This window comes from Stegodyphus dumicola, chromosome X2 (genome assembly GCF_044657685.1).
Source record: "Stegodyphus dumicola isolate Sdum_Otavi_A_Nest chromosome X2, ASM4465768v1".
NCBI classification, from domain to species: Eukaryota; Metazoa; Arthropoda; class Arachnida; order Araneae; family Eresidae; genus Stegodyphus; species Stegodyphus dumicola.
The window spans coordinates 66,686,755-66,706,842 of record NC_140781.1 but is presented as its reverse complement, the minus strand read 5'-3'; the positions used below and the strand labels follow the sequence as shown (position 1 = coordinate 66,706,842).

The following is a 20,088-nucleotide window of genomic DNA, read 5'->3' as shown; positions in this document are numbered from 1 at the left end:
TTCTAAACAATGCCAAAAATTCGATAAAACTAGCAGGACATTAATCAGAAAATATAAAAGAATAAATATGTTGTTCTGAAGTATTGTGAGGAGTTAATGTTAACATGTGTTTTCTATAAAATTAAAATTGAGGTAACAAGAATAAACCTTCTAAAGAAATATTAAATACGGTGTAGTATAAAAATGAAAAATATGTAAAAGGAAATATAAATTCTAAAGGAAAAGATAACGAATTACCTGAATTACATATCGGGAAAGTTGTAAACAATGCTTATGATTACTCAGGGGAACGCAATTGGCGGATAGGGTTCCATAAGGTATAGCTATCTCAGACTATGACGTCAACAACTTTCGAACGATACATATATCCGAGCATAAAGATAATGTTGTTGTTGTTACTTATGCTGACTTGTCTGACAGTAACATCACCCCCAGCCCACGAAATTCCTCGTGGCAATACGCCTGTCGTTGGCAACAGCCTTGAGCACCATGCAGGTGACAGCATTCGCCCTCAGTTTTGATGGAGAGTCCCCGGGGGGACGGGTCTGAGGGTATCCCATCTTTCTCCCCTTCTACCAAACCACACGAGAGGACTCGCTGCATATTTAAAGTGCCGCCATGACGCTACGACACTATACATTCACAAACATCCATGCCTTCTCCGGAATTCGAACCTGGCCCTTCGGCACGGCAGTCAGCGGCGCTAGCCACTATACCAGATGGGAGGTTGAATTCCTTGAATATACCTAACGACTCTGATTTTCTCTTTCGACATGTTCTCACATAATATAGCAAGTGTAAACAACTCTTCAGGCGTTTTAACAACTTTCCTCGGAGAGGTAAAGTAATCAGCGGGAATAAGCTCACAGTTTTCGATATCAGGGCAACTCGCCAAAAAAGGTTTCACACTTACCTCAGATAATATCAGTGTCGGTCTTCATCTGATTGCATCCCTTGTTCAATTCAAAAAGCTCTTTGGCAAAGCGAGCTTGGAGATCAGGATTCACTAATTCAATGCGCCTTGCGTTTCCTCGTATTCGCTTTTTTCTTCAATCAGTCGAAGGGCTTGGATGACAGAATCACAAACACTCCTCATCTTGAAGGTACATTTAAGCAGTAAAAAACGCTCTCAGTCATAGCTGAGTCTATTGCATAAAGAAATCTTGGCAGCGGAGGTAAAAAAATCCATCATCGGATAAACGTACTCGCGACTTGGGTCGCATCTCGCCTACAACGAACCACGATAAATAGATTAGCCTAGCGGCTATCGTTCAGGTTCCTAGCAACAGCAACACTTCAAATAAGTCCAAAAACTAGTCTGAATTTTCGTCTACTCAGGCAAACTTCGTTCACAAATAGGTTCTCGCGAGTAAGTCCTACCCTGGAGTAACATTTTGCGATTTTCGAATTTGTAGATTTCCAAATGCATAAGTGATAAGCATAATACGTGAGCACGGATTTTCGTTTGACATTGTTATAAGAGGTATGGCATAGCATGATGCTTGCTACATACATCCCACCAAATGATTATGATGAGTGGATGCAGCAATTCATCGAAAGAAAAAGATGTGGTGCATAGCGTCAATATTAATTTGGAAGATATTTTAGAAAAATGCAGTGTTTTAGTGATAAAATAATAGAAAGTAAGAAAAAAAAAACCCGTATGGAATGTGAAAGGTGCTTGATGGAAAAAATGACAGTGTCAAGTAAAAAGATGTTTTGGAATAGAGGGTTTTTTTTTATTATTATTTTTTATTTTTTGATGGAATATAATTCAGTTTAATGTTACGAATAATAGGTAACCCTAAAGAGTAAAAAGCTAGAAGAAAGTTGGAATTTGCTACAGATTACAGAACTCACTCAAGAGGGCTTTCTTGCGACTTCGAAACCGAAGCACTCTCATCATATTTATAAAAGGAATCGCGATATTTAAATAGGCTAGTCAAAATTAGAAACTAATGTAAAAATTTTGACAAGAACGTCTAATTCAACTGTGTTCTCAAAAACGTTTGTTATGAGGTCCAGAAAAAAATTAATATTAAATTAGATAATAACTAGATTAAAAGCGCAATAATCAGAATATCATTATAACCATTAACAAACAACGAATTTACAATATTAACTGCTGCCCGTGAACGGCCTAACGGTAACGTCGCCTATAAACTGGCAGTTCGGTTCGAATTCTGCGAACGGGCTGGCTGCATGGGCGTTTTCGTGGTTTTCCCCATCTGTAACGTGCATACGAGCCAGTTTTCCTTAGAAAGTCTTCCACGAAGGCATCCCTGAAAATTGCCCTAATGTGCTTTGCCATAATCTCAATAAACCAAAACAAAAAATATTAGCTACTATTATTTTGACAAAATATACACCACCTTGCCACTTAATGAAATTTATAACGCATTGATTTCGATAATTGGGATTCTTATTTAAACTGCACACTTTTCACAGTATTATTAACTAGCATAATAAAATCCCAGGCTGCACGCCTCCAAAGATATACATATAATTTTGGCGAAATAAAGCTACGGTATCTTTTGCACGTTATTTTTACGAAAATTATACGAATTTAAAAACCTGAAGATATTTAACGAATTTTCTACTCGTTATTTTTTACTGAAATTACACGAAGCCCAATGTTCTTAACTATCGGCATTATAGTACCTTTCATTAGTTAAGTTTACGAATATTATTCGAATTCTAAAACTCTTGAAACAATTCTGCAATTCAGAGCATCTATGGATTATTTTTGCATTTTACATTTGTTGTTCCTGTTTCTTCGAAGAAGATTAAAAGCAAAATAGATACCAATAAAAAAGCAGAATTTTAATGTCATATTCTAATTATTTTTATGTTTTAATAATAATAATATAAACTCTACGAAATTGAAAATTTAATCCTCATATTTTACATAAAATTTAATTTCTTTAATCATTATCATAACAATAACATGAGACTAAACTTTTTCTATGTTTTTAATACAATTATAGTGATTCCAATAATATTTTATGCGAGAACAATTTTTAATGCCGAACATGCATTTTGTTTTATTTTTAAATTTAGGCTGCGCAGAATATGCGGAAAGTTTAATTATTATCAAAAAATCGTTTCGGGCTAATTATGCGTTTAGAAAATGCATAATTAGCGCGAAACATTTTATTTTGCTTCGTGCTTCCTTAGTTTTAAGCAAATAAAGTATTTAACAGATCTAAAATAATTATATTTTCCCAAAAATAGTTGCGCGCATTCTTAATTTAGAGATCTTTAAAATGAGTATAACATTTTCCAGTTACTGAAAGTAAAAGTTACGTGGATTTTATTTCTTAAATTTTGTGCTTGCTTGCCCATTTTTACGTGTAAGTGTTTCAGCATGCGCATAGAGAGGCATTTGTGTTTTCAGGTAAATATTTATTTATTAATTTATTACAGGGATGCTAGGAATAGAAATCATGAAATATAAAAATAAATTTATTATAAGTCTACATTAAATGTTTTCTTTACATATCTAATTGTGAACAAAAAAAAAAAAAAAAAAAAAGCAACGCACAACGCACTATCCTTTCACGAAACAGAAAGCATGTTTCTGGCGTCTGGTGATATCCACGGCAAAAATCAACCACGAGTATAGTTTTTTGCCGCGATTCCCTGACTGAGCTATTTGTTTGTATTGATGTCTCTAAAAAGAATTTGGATTATTATATTATTATTTGAAAACGCTCAGTGCAAATTTGGAAGTACTTCCGCAAAACTCGGTAATGTAAACAACGCCAACAATGTCAATAATAGTTAAAACCTGGTTATCTAACTTATTTGAATGTTCGGAGGTAGCAACCTTCCTTTTACGTTGTTTTTTTTTTTTTTTTTTTTTTTTTTTTTTGGTTTCTTATATCGATATTCATAATTTTGCATGTTGTAGCATCACATTCATTGTTCGCCTTCGCACGTGTAATTTATTCTTCACTTATTCACTGTTATTTTATCTGATTTCCACAAAGGATCAGCGGAGATTCTGATGCCGCTGATTAAGAAGCACATGACAAAGGGAACAACTGTTACGACTGATGAATGTCGGGCGTATTTCATTCTTAGGCAGGCATGGGTGTTATGTGTATCCGACTGTTAATCATTTCGGAAATTTCGTCAATCCGGCACGGATGCACATATCCAGTCTAAAGAAAGAATCAAACAGGCGCCCTCTGAAAGTAAAATTAGAAAACAAAAACTAAAAAACGTGGTCTTTCTACGTCACACGACGGTGGTCTTCGCACACAAAAAAAAAATGTGGTTTTCGCAGGGAAAATCTCGCTGATCACATACTCGAATATCAATTAAGTTAAAGTTAAACATAACAGCATGACCCACTCACGGAAATTTTAAACGCAATTAAAGATTTTATCCTTTTAGGGTAATACGTCTCCGGCCATGTACTTTTAACGGCTTAGGTTTTTGAAAAAAAGGGGGACCTTTTTTCACGGTTATAAAAATCTGAAAAAAGAAATTAAGTATTGCTAAAGATAAGCATATAGTATTTTTTAAACTCTTATAATAATAGAATTAGAAATAAATTTCAATAGCAATACTAACATTTACTTTACTTTTTATGTTACAGTTTACTTACATATGCTTAACATCATGCTTTTCCACCAACATGAATTGTATTAAATATCATGTTGAGCCAGTTAACTTTTAATTGCACATGCTTCATGCTTTTCTACTAATTGAATTTATTTGTAGTAAATATCATGTTTAACAAGCTAACTGAATATGTTAATTATGCTTAATATGTTTAATCAGCTAATTTTTAGCTAAATTGAATTTACACACATTACATTTTCCGGACACATTTTGTAATGTTTTTACTTTCAACTTGCACATTTTTATACATGTTCCTGGGATATTTCTGCAAATGAATGCTATTCCTATGTGTAACACCTGTTAAACTACCATTTGTAACCTGTTCCTCTTCGTTAAAGAATATAATTTTATTAACAACTACCATAAACCAGAAATTTCCAGTTTCACCTATATTCGCTAATTTTTCCTTTACAATTTATTTTCCCGTTAATAATTTTTTCATTTTTCTTACTAAACATGTTTAATGTTGCGTTGGAAGGTTTATTCTTATTAAATGGTTTAATTTAATTCTAATTTTGCACAAAACGCCTAATACCTCTAGATGCTTCAGAAGACCACATTTATTCTTTTTTAATTATATCCTCCTACTTTTATATCGAATTTGTTTCATATTGTTTAGAATTTTATGTATGTAATATTCAGAATTTTCATTTTCAAAAGAATCGTTGTTATGCTGTTACAATTTCGAGAACTAACTCATCCATTTATTCCATGTTTATTATATCTTCCTGTTTATGGTGTAATACATTTCATGTGTTATTTCCCTTGTATGTAGATGGACTAGTTACTTAGTCTGTAAGTTTTTTTTTTTTTTTTTTCATTTTTATTCTAAAATCTCCGGCCCCCAGAGGTTGGATTGATAAAGACAAAAATTTCTATGGTTGATTTTCTATTGTTTACTGAAGTAGTAAATTCTAATTTATAATTTCTGTTATTATCAGTTCAGATACAGGCTGATTCATTTACTTCTTTTCGTTGTACAAACCTCCGACAACGATGCGACGAAGGATGTAAATAATCTTTTTCCTTTTACTGTTTTCTTTTTTGGTTTACACTTTTTCCCCGCTTTTTTCATGCAATTCGTCACTGTGTTTCTCGATTTTATTTTGAATGGTTTATGGCTGGATTTAAAAGTTTTAATTTTGTTTTTATTCTACAATATTATCACCAGTTCTTCCATATATAAACGCATAACTAAATATGGTTTTCAACAGCCTTTTTTATTTTGTATTTATTCATTATGTATATATGTATACATGTACATATACATACATATATGTAAGATGTAAAATATGAAAGAAAATTATTAACTTAATTAACATTATGTCTTTTAATTCCTAATTTTAATTTAAATGTCTTCAATGTCTCTATACAACACATTTGCATCATTAGTTCTTTTGCAGTAGTCCGAAATGCTGTAAAATCTTTCCTCTAGTAGAATAACTGCTTCGCAATGTCCGTTTTTAGTTTACAGATTAAACATTTGCAGATACATTATCCACTGGAGTTAGCGGCAGAGACGGCCCCTATCTTGCCATCTTGAAGATATAATTTGGTTGCAACGATGACAGAACTGACCAGATGATGAAACCAATTACTTAGAGGTATTTGGGATGATGATGATGATGACTTAGAGGTGGTGGTTGGGATGATGAATCAGCGTCCCAATGTATAACTGCATAATTGTAACACGATGTATAATGGAACATGTAACTGCAATCAAATGGAACCGGTATGACGATTGAACCCATTTTATTTCTGAACAAAAACAATTCTTTAGAAGCACATTCTGTAGAAATCACTAAGCACAATGGGTGCAATCTACACCCCCAATAGTATTTCCGCATATAACATTTTAAATAATAGAGAATACAGCTCAGCGAAGACACGAGCGTTACTCAAACAGGCAAGCATAGAAAAGTGACTGCGGTATTCGGCGAATATAAGCTTGGACCGTTCCGGCCGACATATACATAAATTTGCATAATTCAGGAGAGAGCAATGTGATTAAAAAAATGGTATTTTGTTGTGTGAATATTGCAAAGCACACAAAGGGCATCCACTTCAGGTGAAGGGTGTCTTCGTGAAGGATATTTAAGGGGATTATCGTACTCATGTTACACATGAGGAAAACCATAAACGGCAACTATACAGCCATTCCGTTCTCCTGGATTCGAACCAAGGTCGAACTACCAGTATTCGGCAGCCACTTTTAGGGCTTGATCAGAAAAATTTTAAAAAAAGAAAGATAAAGGCCCAGTAACTTGAATAAAAGAGTAGTTAATTGGATTTGAAACAAAACTCGTTCATCAAAAAGGTTCTCCTTCTCTAAACAATTCCGGTTTAATAATTAGTTTATATCACAAAGTGTAAGTGTACTAGATTTTTAACGTATTTGCTAAAACATAAACTGTGTAATATTGAAAAAAGTGTATTTTTGATGAAACCAATATAGAAAATGTAAATAGATGAGACCAGCCTTAATTTGATGCAAGGTATTTTCCAGTATAAAACGTTTGAAATAATAATGAAACAATTAAAAATAACTTTGCCGTGAGAAAAAATATATTGATTTTATAAGCCAATAAAATTTTACTCAACTACTGGAAGGATGAAAAGAAAAATAAAGGAATAAAAGACCCTAATGCAGATAAAGTTGAAAACATTATCCACAACGAACCTTTCATCGAGATGATAATTAAATATACTTACTGTTAAAAAGTGCTAAATTCAAGGTTTTGAAAAGATACCTTCGGTTACGATGAAAACACATTAATCTATTATTTCCTAATTCACTTTTTATGAATTCAACCCTGTAAATCATTATGTAAGAGAAGACGTCCATTAATCCGCCATCATTTAATTAATCACTTCCACAAATGCCTCCTACATTTCAGCTGCCATGTTAAAAAAATTAATTAAAACAAATCCTAAAAACCGGAATTAATTCAGTTTTCAGCTTACTTTTAACTCTAAAACTACTACTTTAAATTAATGAATTAAATGTTAGAGTTTTTTTTATTTTAATGTTTTAAATCAAAATATTTGTACTGAGATAACAACATTGTATTGCTTTGGCAAACATTCCTTGGTGTCACAGTAACAGTATTCATTTTCATAATAAAATAGTTCAAGTTTTTTTAGTTTGTTTAACTAAATTACTAAAAGTTATTAAATTGCAGCGCTAGAAATGAAACAAAGTTTAAAAAGTTGGGTCGGAAAATAATCTATATTTTAGGATAAATCGAGTTTGTGTTCACTGGAGTCCAAAAAGGCTGAAACAGAATCCTAGCTGAAAACAGCTTACGGAGAGAAGTGAGACATCCCTCTTAACAGATCACTAATATTACCTTAATCATCACTAATATTACCTTAATCATCACTAATATTACTTGATTTGATTATATGCACTTGAAAAAAAATTATTACTTTATTTAAATTTATATGTTTACTATGCAATAACGCAAATGTTTGAGAATGTAGAATGGATTCTAAAGAAGAGTCGTTGGTCATTTACTTCAGTTTATATGAACCTGCAGGGTTATTATTATTTTAATTAGCTAGTTATTCATAATTTCAGCCTTTACTCTCACTTCTCTTTCCGTTTCTTCACCAGAATGCAAATCAGTTTGAGAGTATTCAAGTCGAAAGTTTTAGACTATAAGCCAGAGTGTGTTTCTGCTTCTCGACGCCACGTTACTAATTTCGCCAGCTCTGGTAAGATTATAATTCTTCGCCTTTTTGTTAAATTGTTATGCTGGTGACACGTTTTGAGCCAATACCACGTAAAGTTAATTGTAAAGTCTTTGACTACTAAATTGTGTAGTCTTTGACTAGTAAATTGTGTAGTCTTTGACTACTAAATTTAAAACTTTTTTGAAATTGACTGTTCCTTTAAGTTACATCGCCGCAAGTGGTGGCTGATCTTGTCAAGCATGAGACGTGCATTTATGTTCAGGTCTTGTTTTAATAAAAGGATTGTTTAAACCTTTTCAAGACTCTGTTGTTACGTGAGACCAGCGATAATTCACTCTATGTCTGTTAGGAATTTGATACTAGTTTATACTACCACAGAAATCATACTCTAGAGTACCGTCTGAACGAAAGCACGAGACTGGCTCAGAATTCAGCTTTTGGTCTGCACTCCCCCACAACCCAAGATCACAAGCTTAACCGACATCATTAAGTCCCACGAAAGGATTTGCGCTTCAGTGAAACCACAAACTATGTTCGATGGCAGAAATTCCGTAATAACCATTTCGAAACAATTGGATTTGCATTTCTTGCTTTACCCGGCTGAAGAATATACAGAAGGTGACCATAGCAACCACCTTACTGAGGGGACAGGCACTGAACTGGTAAGTTTTGTTGGGAGAATCAAGCAATGAGAATTTTACATTCAAAGTATTGGCAAAAGCAACTCCCGTGGTGAAAGACAGGGCAAAGTCAGAAGCGGATTGTTTAGTAGATACGGGATTAAGTTCAAAGAATTGACTGAGTCTATACTGAGAAAAATACAAATGGTTAATTTATTTTATGGGGAAAAAACCCGCTGCACAGGTCTTCCAAATTAAACTGAACAGGTTGATGCTGCAATTTCAAGACTTTCTGGAATTGCGAAACGCAAGCACGTTGGAGCAATTATTCGAGCTCGAAAGTTTGTCAGTAGGAAGGTATCAATTAGTATAGTGGGGTATGAGTAGAGATCCAACGTAAAATGTGGCACATCTGTAGCGGAAGGTTTGACGGCTGTAAACGTTTCGAAAATTGGAAGACATTTTCACCTGCGATTTGCGATCGCTAAGACAAATAACAAAAGAGGAAAAAGGGGAAGATGGCAATAATTTAAGCTAATAAGGGGTACTGAAATGCAAAGGGTATAGTTGTCCCGGAAAAAGGGTCCTTGTGTACGAGTGGTAATGTTAAGGTCTCCCAGTGCCCTGCAGGGAAAGTTTGTCTTTGTTAGTAAGAGGAAAACAATCACTACGTAAACAAATTTATTTTAAAATTTAAAGGGGGAACTTGTTCTTTGAGCGCATTGAGGAAGGGAAAAATTGCGCGAATATTTAAAAAATTTTCAGTACCTGGCGCTAAATTTGGGGGGGGTGGGGTATACGGTAAAAGGAAAAAGCAAAAAAATTCTATGATTATAGAAATTGTGTAAAGTAAAGGTTAATTTCTTCAGTCCATTTAACCTCACTATAAAAATGACTTAATTAGAGAGGGTGGATCATTGGCTTGATATATTGTTGGTAAAGGTATAGGTGCTTATATATTTTTAACCGCTTCATTGAAGTTATTAATTGGTATAACTGTCTTTTCTGCTCAAAAAAAACTATAAAAAAATGTCCGTTTAAGAAAAAAGTATTAAGACTGTCCAATTCATGTTATGTTTGTAAAATTAATAACTTTTTCTTTAAATCGTATCCAAACTGTCCAACTGGACAGTTTTTAATTTCCAGTTTATACAATTATGCAGAGTACAGAATATAAAAGTATCATGTTTACGCATAAATGAAAATTTTGCTGCAGGAATATCCGTAATAGGTAGATTTATTTTCTGCAATATGACTCTAAAGTTAATGAAGTATTACGTATCTCCTATTGTTAAAATCACTGTTCTTTAGAACTCAAGGTAGGGGAAGCAAAGTATACGATATTAAAAGGCAGCATAATACAATTAAAGTAAAAGCAACAAAATATTAAAAGGCGTTAAAATAAAACAAAAGTAAAAACAACCTTCAAACAACCAAGATGCCAAATAATTACCGAGACCAAATGAACCGAAGAATAAATTCATCCCAAGCAATATATGGGAAGCTGCAAAATTATAGCAAATCTGTAAATGAAAGTTGAATGGTCTTCCTTCTTTTCCTTAAAGAAGCAGAAGCGAATTATATTAGAACGCTGATGGAAGTCTCACTTTTTCTATTAGAATAACCAGGGGTACTAAAACCTTTTTTAGATAATAATGGCATAGTTTAGAGCTATTGATTCCAGAACTACTTCAGACGCGATAACCAAAAAAAGAAGAAAACGGTCACTTAGTGAAAAGAAATGAAATAAGAAAAAATAAATAATTTTTTATTTCATTAAAGACATATAAAATTATAAAAACAAAACAAAAAAAAAACAGTAACAAGGAAAATTAAATATACAGCAGAAAAATAACAAAAAAAAAGAAACCAAAAATGTTTTTTAAAAAAATTAAAATCTCTTTTCTTTCTTTGCACTTATTTAATTACCTAATGTAGGATTTTTAACCGTGTATAGCGTGTATACGTGCTATGTTCCTTAAAAAGTCCTCCACGAAGGCATCCCTCCTCTTAAGCAGATAGCCCTCGAGTGCTTTGTCACAATTAAATAAACCAAACCAGACCAATTACGTAATACCATTTTGTAACTGCTGTTTAATCCCATAACTATCACCAACAACAAAAGTAATACATAACTCGCTCTTCTTTATACTACAATGCAACTGAACACAAAATCATAACATATCGTTTCTCAAATCTACAGAAACGTTATTTTTACATCCAGTGTAATATTTTTAATCTTTTAGAGCCTGATTTCAGTTTTTCTGTTATTATATTTCTGCTAAGCATAAGTTTCATTTTTTCTCAAACACAGTTAACCCAGATCCCTCATTTACGTGAAAACAGCTTTCACCATAATCTGCTTTAGCTCATATTTAAAATTTAGATGACCCTTGATCTAACATAGTGAGAAAAGGTTCTATGAATGTGTCAGTTGTAATGTCAAGGAACTGCTATACGAGCACAGAAGAAGGTACTCTGGAAGCAAAAAGAAATAATTCCATGTGTCTTGTAATGCCTGTAGCGGTAGAGTAATCGATCTCTATTTGCCTTTGGCGAAATACAGAACTGACAGTAAGTCACTATTGGATTATCCAATACCTTCTTTACAAGTCAAACAAAGGGAAAATACAATGCTGGCAGTATGATGCTTAAATATTCAGAAACATTATTGATACTAACATTATTTCACTGTTCTTCATTTTCAAAAATTCTTTCTTTTTGGCCTATCTAGAATAACAAATGTTTGTAACTTACTGAGAGACAATTAGTGGCTTTCTAGCAGCTAACTATTTAAATTTCAGAAATCATATTTTTTCTAGCTATCCTGCGCTACATGACAGTTAGCGAAAATTAACCGACTCCTACACTCTGCGCTTGGACTCGAACCTCAAATAAGGCATGGATATTTATGAAAGCAGGGTCTTTGAGTGATGGATGCACTTAAATTCTGTCCATCTGAGAGGCCTCTCGAGGTGTTAGTGGTTAAGAGAAGCATAGAAAAAGGATTCTGATGCCATCCTGTCTGGTGCACGCTGTCAAAGTTGAGATGAAACCCAGACATTATAGCCTTCGTGTTTTTATCTTTATTAAATAATACTAATTTAACGGTTTTTTTTTACTTTTGTGTTATATGAGATAAAAACAAAAAAATTATCTGCATCATCTCGTACTCATATGCATTTTGAATACATTCAAATCATTACTCATAATATTCCTTCGAAAAACAAGAGTCCCACTTCAAACCTCAGTACAGAATATTAAATCCATATTAAGAAAAGTATTTCTGTTATAAATATGTATGATATGCAGAATTGCATGTGGTCTGCATTTGTGTTTATAAAGTGTAAGGATTTAATATCTTTTGCCCCTTCCCCGGCTAGAATCAAACCATAAATGGAATTCAGATTCAAATCTTGAGAATATTTGTTTGACGAAAGCTGAGGTAGCAGAAAAACTGGATACTCTTGTGACAACACTGAAAACGGTTTTTTATGACAGAAAAATAGTTGAAGAAGAACAGAAATTTGTAGATACTCTGCTTCAAAGAAATTACTTGTTCAAGATGGAAAATTTCCAGAGGTCGAGGTCATTTTGCTAAAATTTTTCATTGTGTCGTGCATCCAATATTCCAGTGAATGGTCCCATGCTAATCGAAAAGTCCAAATAAACAGCAATTAGGCTGAATAGGATGTCTGCATAAATTTAAATGCGACATGGAATCCCATATCATATAATAAATGGAGAATCAAAAAGAATTCCTGCTGAGTCAGTTGCGGAGTAGTTCAAGAATTCATCCATCAAATTTACGGATATGAATTAAAAGACATTTTTAATGCTGATGAAACTTCTCTTTTTTTTTTAACTTATGCCGGCAAGAACCTTAACATTCAAAGATGATCAATTTCACAGAACTAAGCAAAGTAGAGAATGTGTCACTGTTTTACTTTTTGCAACTGATGATGGTACAGAAAAAGTGACTCCTTTAATGACGAGAAGTAACAAAAACTGAGTCGCTTTAAACATACTAAAACTCTGTTTTTAGAATATAGAACAAATAGGAGAGCATGGATGACTATAGGCATTTTACAGAATGTCTCAAGAAAATAGACAAAACTATGAGGAGAAAAAATAGCAAAATATTATTTTTTATGTATTAGTGTACCATCCATCTTCAAATGATAGATTTTTGCAAAATTTGAAAGTTGTTTTCTTAAATGTTCTAAAGGTAAAGGTTAATTCAAACCACCCTTCAAAATATAATTCAAATATAATATTTAAGAGATACACATTAAAATTTAAATATTCTTGAGGCTATGAATATGCTTTCACTTGCTTCGATTAAAGTAAAACTACAAACAATTAAAAATTGCGTCATTAAAGAGGGGTTTTCAGAACTCGGAGTCATTGATGAAACTGTGATCATGAATGAAGAATATTGGAAACAACTGAGGTTAGACATTACGATCGAGAAATACGTAAATTGTGATGCCAATAAAATGACTTCATATTAATGCACAGTTGAAGAACTGATTGAAAACATTTTACAAGATGAACTTTTAAGCAGCGCGGATGAAGAATAAAATGAAGAAATAATCCTAAATTCTTTTCAAAGTGTTATTTAACTGCATTGAAACCCTCAGAAATTTCTTTGTGTGAAATATTTCTGTATAATACAAGCGAGAAAACATTTCAGGAACTGAATTCGATTCAGAGCGTTTTGCTTAAGATTCAACAGATATGTCAGACAACAACTAAAGACTTTTCTTTAAAAAAAGTTAAAATTTGCTTTAAAATACTCTTGGGAGAAAAATTTTACTTATTTAAGATAATAATTCAAATAAAGGTGTGGCTTTTTTTTTTCAATTTTACGTAACTGCGAATACAAACTTGCGTTCTTATGGTTTTAAAAATATTAAATTTATAATAATGTCATTTTTAAAATATCAATTATAAAACAAATGTTTAAATTGTGTAATTGTTTAAAATATTAATAGTAATTAAATATTTTTTAATTAATTTTAAATTTGTTTCAACACAGTTAATATTTTAAACAAATTGAAAGTACGATAATAAAATCTCATAATATCAGTAGTAGGTTAGAAGTATTGGAGTTGTTATTAGAGAGCTAATATATATGTTTTACATAGGAAATTAAAATTTCATTTTTACGCCTTTCTCATTTATACATCGTTTCTGAATAGAAAGACGCTCGATTTCATCAAATAACCTGTGATGGGCATGTAACCTCTGCAAACCATACATAATCTTTTTTTCGTACAACTTTATGTAGACTGTGAGTGGCAACAGTAGGAAACAAAAATAATCGTAGAATGATGTCGTTTAAAAAAGAGTCTTTAAAAAGGTGAATAATAAATTGTATTTCTTTCGAAATTAGTAGTGTAAAGCAATTCTTAAAGCAGAAAAATAATGTTTATGATGTAGCAACCGCTACGTTATTTGGTGACCTGGAAGTTAGCAACGCTAAATATTATGGAAAATACAGCGAAGACAGAAAGCTAGTTAAATTGCGCAAATTCTTCAGTAACTATGAAAATCTATCAGTTCTTTATACCACCCGCAAAGCAACGGAAAAATTTAAAGACTTCACAGAACATTAAAAGCAGACATTAGAGCTCACAATTCAGTCAAATGGAGTGCAACTTTACCAACTGTACTCCTTCGTATACGCGTATCTCTACGTGATGATGCCAATTGCTCCATCGCAGAAATGGTCTATGGTAAATCAGTGAAGCCACCAGGAGAATTCTTTCAAGAGCCCAAACCCAAATTAGAACCAGATACTTTCACCAGTGAACTCCGAAAACAAATGGAACAATTAAAACCAATTAAAAGTCAATTCAAAAGAAACCAGAAGTTCTTTTTCCATGAAGATTTAAATTCGTGTTCGCATGTATTTGTCAGAGTGGATCGTGTCAAAAAGACATTAGAACCTCCTTATGAAGGACCTTTTCCTGTCATTGCCAGAATGACAAATATTATACAGAGAGAATTAAAGGAAAAGACACCAATGTTTCCGTCGATCGATTAAAACAAGCTTATTTGTTCGCCTCAGGTGAGGATGATTCTCCAAAACTCACAAATAAAGAAAAACCTATTATTCCATCAAACGGAGATGAAAATGGAAAGACGAATGATTTAAAATTTAAAACAACACGTAGCGGAAGAACAATTATTTTTCCAGCACGTTACAGGATTACGTGAATATTTAATGCTGTATACTAATTTTTCATATAATGACTCCAATATTTTGTAAATAGTAGGTATATAGTTTATTTTATATAGTTTATTGTAATATAAGTATTTATGTGAGAACAATATTTTTTATCGCAACTATGTTGCTTGTAAGGGGAGTAGTGTAACCTCTACAAACCATACATAATCTTTTTTTCGTACAACTTTATGTAGACTGTGAGTGGCAACAGTAGAAATGAAAATAATCGTAGAATGATGTCGTTTAAAAAAGATCGTCTCTAAAAAGTGAATAATAAATTGTATTTCTTTCGAAATTAGTAGTGTAAAGTAATTCTTAAAGCAGAAAAATAATGTTTATGATGTAGCAAACGCCACAGGCACTTTTCGGTAAACTCTCAGTGCTAGGATTCATCATATATTAATAAACAGTCTTCTAGGATTACTGCTTTCGTACTACCAGGCCGCTGCTGCATTGTAGCAATGCTGCATTTTAATATCGGACTTAACAGATTGCATATTACATATTTCCATTTCGTTTTACATTTACTACATGTATTTCCTTTCAATTCTTAGCCTCCATGAATGACACTTAACATGACAACTCTTATGTTTAAGGCGAAATGCCTTATGGCAAATTAAATGTAATGAAATTTCATTTCATTTCAGTTGTACGTTTACATACGCTCCTCAGTCATCGGCATTCACATTAACATTATTTTCATAATAGTCCATCTGCTTTTGTGAAGAATGCCATACATTTTACTGGAGATTTGAAATAAATATTTATAGCATGTTTAATGGCCCAGTTAGTGCACAATTTTATTTTGCGATAATAAAATAATTAAATGAAATATTGTCTATAAATCTAAATACAGAGTATCAAAAGTTTTCATTGGAACAAAAATGTAAAAACGGCTAAGCTTTTCAGGAGAGAAAATAAACCACCGATATCTGAAATAATGAAATAAAAATATAACGTACTAATAGAATTTTCTAAAATGGTAAAAATGCTTTTCGAACGTCTTTCGTTTCTAAGTAACTTAATAGCTACTGACTGAATGAATAAGATCGAAAACAGTTTGCTGCCTTTCTTTTGCTTTGATATGATGGAAAAACATTAAATGAATAAATTCAAGTTAAGGTAATTTTTGCAATTTTGTTACGGATGTTCTTATTTTTGGGACATTGATCATTATTATTGTTATTGCTGTTAGTCGTTGCGGTTGATATTATTATTACTTCGAATAACTGTTATTGTTTAAAATTATTATTATTGTTGTTGTTGCTATGAGTTTTTATTTATAAAACAGCACCCAGTATATCGTTTTTTCAAACCTCGTGACAGTTTATAAATTAATTATACTTAATTATTTTTAATTCTAATTTACAATTTTCGCTTTGCGCTCAAATTTCAAATTGTTTCTGCTCAAACAACACTTATTATGTGAAGAACCTATTATCTTTTCTTAAATTTTATCATTAGTTTCGTAAAATCAGTAAATAAATATTTATTTATAAGTAATCAATATGTATAAGGAAAGACTAATGTTATTTAGAGATATACATACGATGCACTATTTTACGCATGCGTAGTAAACTATCATTATTTGTAAGATTTTAAAATTCATCAATTTTAAGTAACATAACTTGAACAGAAACATGACATTCTTAAAAAATAATGAACGAGTATCAGTTTTGTCTGATAATAAGAATAATTGAAATCTATTCGGAATGTGCAATGTTTATATTTTATTCGCTATTATTGTTCATACATTTTTAAACATAGGTAACACATCCGAAGAAGAGCCGCCCTCATTTAAGAGTAACTTAATATTAGTTTTAAAACGGAAAAATTAAAGTCAAGAAAGTTTTAAAATCAAAGATAAGAAGCTATTCTCATATATCATATCGTAAACTCTAACAAAATTGTTTATATAAACGTCTGTATATGTATTAAAAAAACTTTCATCCAGTAAGTACAGTTTGACTAGAATGCTTGCTGAGTTGAGGTCTCAATCGGGATGTAAAGAATTATGTCATTCCGCAGATGCTTTTGTTATGGTGAACACATCCAGCTAGCTGCTTGGAAAATTGTGATTCAATTCTCCGAGAGGATGTATTTGACTTTTTCCGCTCCGAAAAGACTAGCAATCTCCACACAGAAGTAAACGAAGTTCAAATAATTACTTCTTTTTCATCTGAAATAAGTATGTATATACTGTATAAGCCAAATGCTTACACAAATCTTTTGAAACACCTGAATGTGACGCAATACAAAATGGATTAAATTTCAGATTACAATGATTTGAGCACTTCTTTTAAATTTAACAGAAAATCTAAATTTGAAGAAGCAATGCATAAAAAACTGTACTCTCAGTTAACTATTTTGATTCAGTAGGAAAAAGGAAACTTTTATTTAAACCGCATACAAACCGTACACTATTTTACTTTCAGCTGCGGGAAAAAGGAAACTTTTATTTAAACTAAGCATTCAAACTCTGCAACATTCCTGTTATGATCTTACTGAATCAAAACGTTTATAATTAGCACACCGTAAGTTAGCTTTATAACATAACCATTCTTTAGCTCTGCTATTAAATTGCGTTGCATTTTTTTTTACGTTTACCACGTTTCGGCTACTATATTACATCTATTACTAAATTATTATTTTGGTAAGTCATATCTTATCTTACTATCTTTGAAGAACTTCCTGAGCGCACAAAAAAGATTCGCGTGAATGTTCAAATCTTTTTAATTAATAAAATATTTCGAAATGGAGTAATAAATCAAAATACCAATCTAAAAGAAAATGATAAGTTACTTACCTTTGATATTTCTGATCTTCTGTCCTCAGGGATTGTGGAATAATGTCTCATTCGTGCGTATTCACGTTCTGAAGTATTAGTCCCACCTTGCTGAGAGGCTTCCGTAGGACTATATGAAAGACTGCGAAACCAATTTAAGCTTAGTTTTCTCATTTTTGTTCTAAAATTGCTCCAAAAAATAACGTTATATACTTTGAAAATAAGCTGGTTGCTAGCAGATAATCCGTAATAAATCCTTCCGTAAAATGTATAGTCACTAAAATAAGTTTAAGCTTCCACGATGCTTGAAGACAATATTCCCAGATTCATTAACCTAATTATCAGACAGATATAGGGTGTCACTAATTATCATATAGATTGTTAATCTTAAATATGAATTTCAAATAATAACTGTAATTACGTTCGTTACGAATCCTTCACGCGTGTGTTCACTTTTAATTTTATGTCTCTATCAAAAGTTCTTAAATGGTCAGAAAAGGAAAGAGAAAAAAATGTTTGCGTAGTTTCACTTGGGTTTTGAGTGCTCCAAGACATCACAAAGCACTGTATTTCATCCGACACTCTGGAAAGATAAATTTCTCTCTTGCGCCAAAATGTGAAGAATAAGTCATTCCATCAGGTGGTAAACAATTTGCACAGAGGGTTTATTTTTATCGTGTAGTCAGTCACTTCTTTCTTGACTTTGTAAGTAATTCGTAAATACGTTGAGTTAAATGGTTAATGAATATCTCGAACTTTCCGAAGTAATTATATAAATCACTTCCAGGAACAATCTCTTTTGAATTAAACAAACAAGAAGATGCAAATTATCCATTTTCCGTTTTCTTAACACTCTCACTGTAAAACAAAATCCTATTTTATTTGCCCTTCCTTGAGCCTCGGAGTTCTAACCTCTAACTGCAAGATAGTATTTTTTTACGTTGCAGAACGAAAAGGAAAAAAAAAAAGTTACATTTTGCTGAGGATCTAGACGAGCCCTTTCTTAAACTCTTGGCGCTGTTTTAGAGCTGCCAGAGAAAAGTTGAGGGTCCTTCTCGCTCATATAAATATTTGCCGCCAGACGCCAACTCTTGTTTCACGACGGAGCAAAAAGTCGCTAAAAATATCTCTCGAAATTAGGCTTATGTGACTTCTGCGTCATAGCAGGACGCTTCAAAATAGTGTCGAAATTAAAACCGGCCCAGTTCTTCGCTCATATTAAAAGACATTATTTTAATACTTTTATTTTATTCATTTTGCTTATTTTTTGCTTCCTTTCCTTCTGGGGAAGGTCTTTTCTCGTTTGAGATAACTGAAGCCACGACTGAAATCAAAGTAGGGTAACTGGCCTGTGGTTGAAACAACTCATGAAGAAGAGATTGACAGAATATTAAAAAACGCTGACACTAAGCAGAACTTGCTAGCATTTCAGTTAAGCAAAAGAATGAAACCAGAGAAAGCAAGCACATTTTTTTTTAAAAAATGTACTTGAGCAAAATGCATATACCCACTATATATGCTTAGTAGCTTCGACTCATTAGAGCAGTTTTCCGTCTAAAATTATAGAAGCCGAAAATTTAAGCGCTTATAAGGGCCGAAACCAGTTGTCCACAAATTATTATATCTTTATTTGTGTAAATCAGATGCACACGACTTATGTCAAACTGAACTGCTGCTATAAACACTTAAAAACATACACTTTCGGAAACATACACCTATAAACCATACACTTTCGGATGCATAGTGCAGCAACGGTTTAGGATTAAACATCGACTTAGAAAATGAGAATATTATAAAATACAATAACAGGTAAGCAATTAATTCTGTAATTCCAGTTTACATAATTAATGAGAAGATACACTTAGCAACTCATAATTATTTTAATTTAACTAAAATTCTTCATGATTAATTTTTCAAGATGATCACCAGATAAACTGATCTGTGTAATAAATGTTAAATGGAGTTAATGTTATCGAAAACAAGAAAATGGGAGTTTCTGAATTCGAGAACATCCCATTACTTATTAAGTTCTCTAACAGTTGACCAAACCCTCCTCGAATGTATATTGCGAATTCTAAAAATAACACATAATGCCAATCTATCAACATTAGAGTCAAGAG

General features: G+C 32.3%; 1 protein-coding gene across 3 annotated transcripts in view; it reads right to left on the bottom strand.

Moving 5' to 3' along the window:
• The window catches only part of LOC118197628 (triple functional domain protein-like), a 430,606-nt gene extending 411,644 nt beyond the window's left edge, over positions 1 to 18,962 (bottom strand). For 2 of the 3 annotated variants that reach the window (XM_085809358.1, XM_085809360.1), the window contains exon 1: positions 17,990 to 18,962. In XM_085809358.1, the coding sequence (XP_085665484.1) occupies positions 17,990 to 18,142 (153 nt within the window). In that variant the 5' untranslated portion in view covers positions 18,143 to 18,962. The remainder of the gene's footprint in view (positions 1 to 17,989) is intronic. The other variant, XM_085809357.1, reaches the window with a different exon arrangement.
• Positions 18,963 to 20,088: the final 1,126 nt, after the last annotated feature.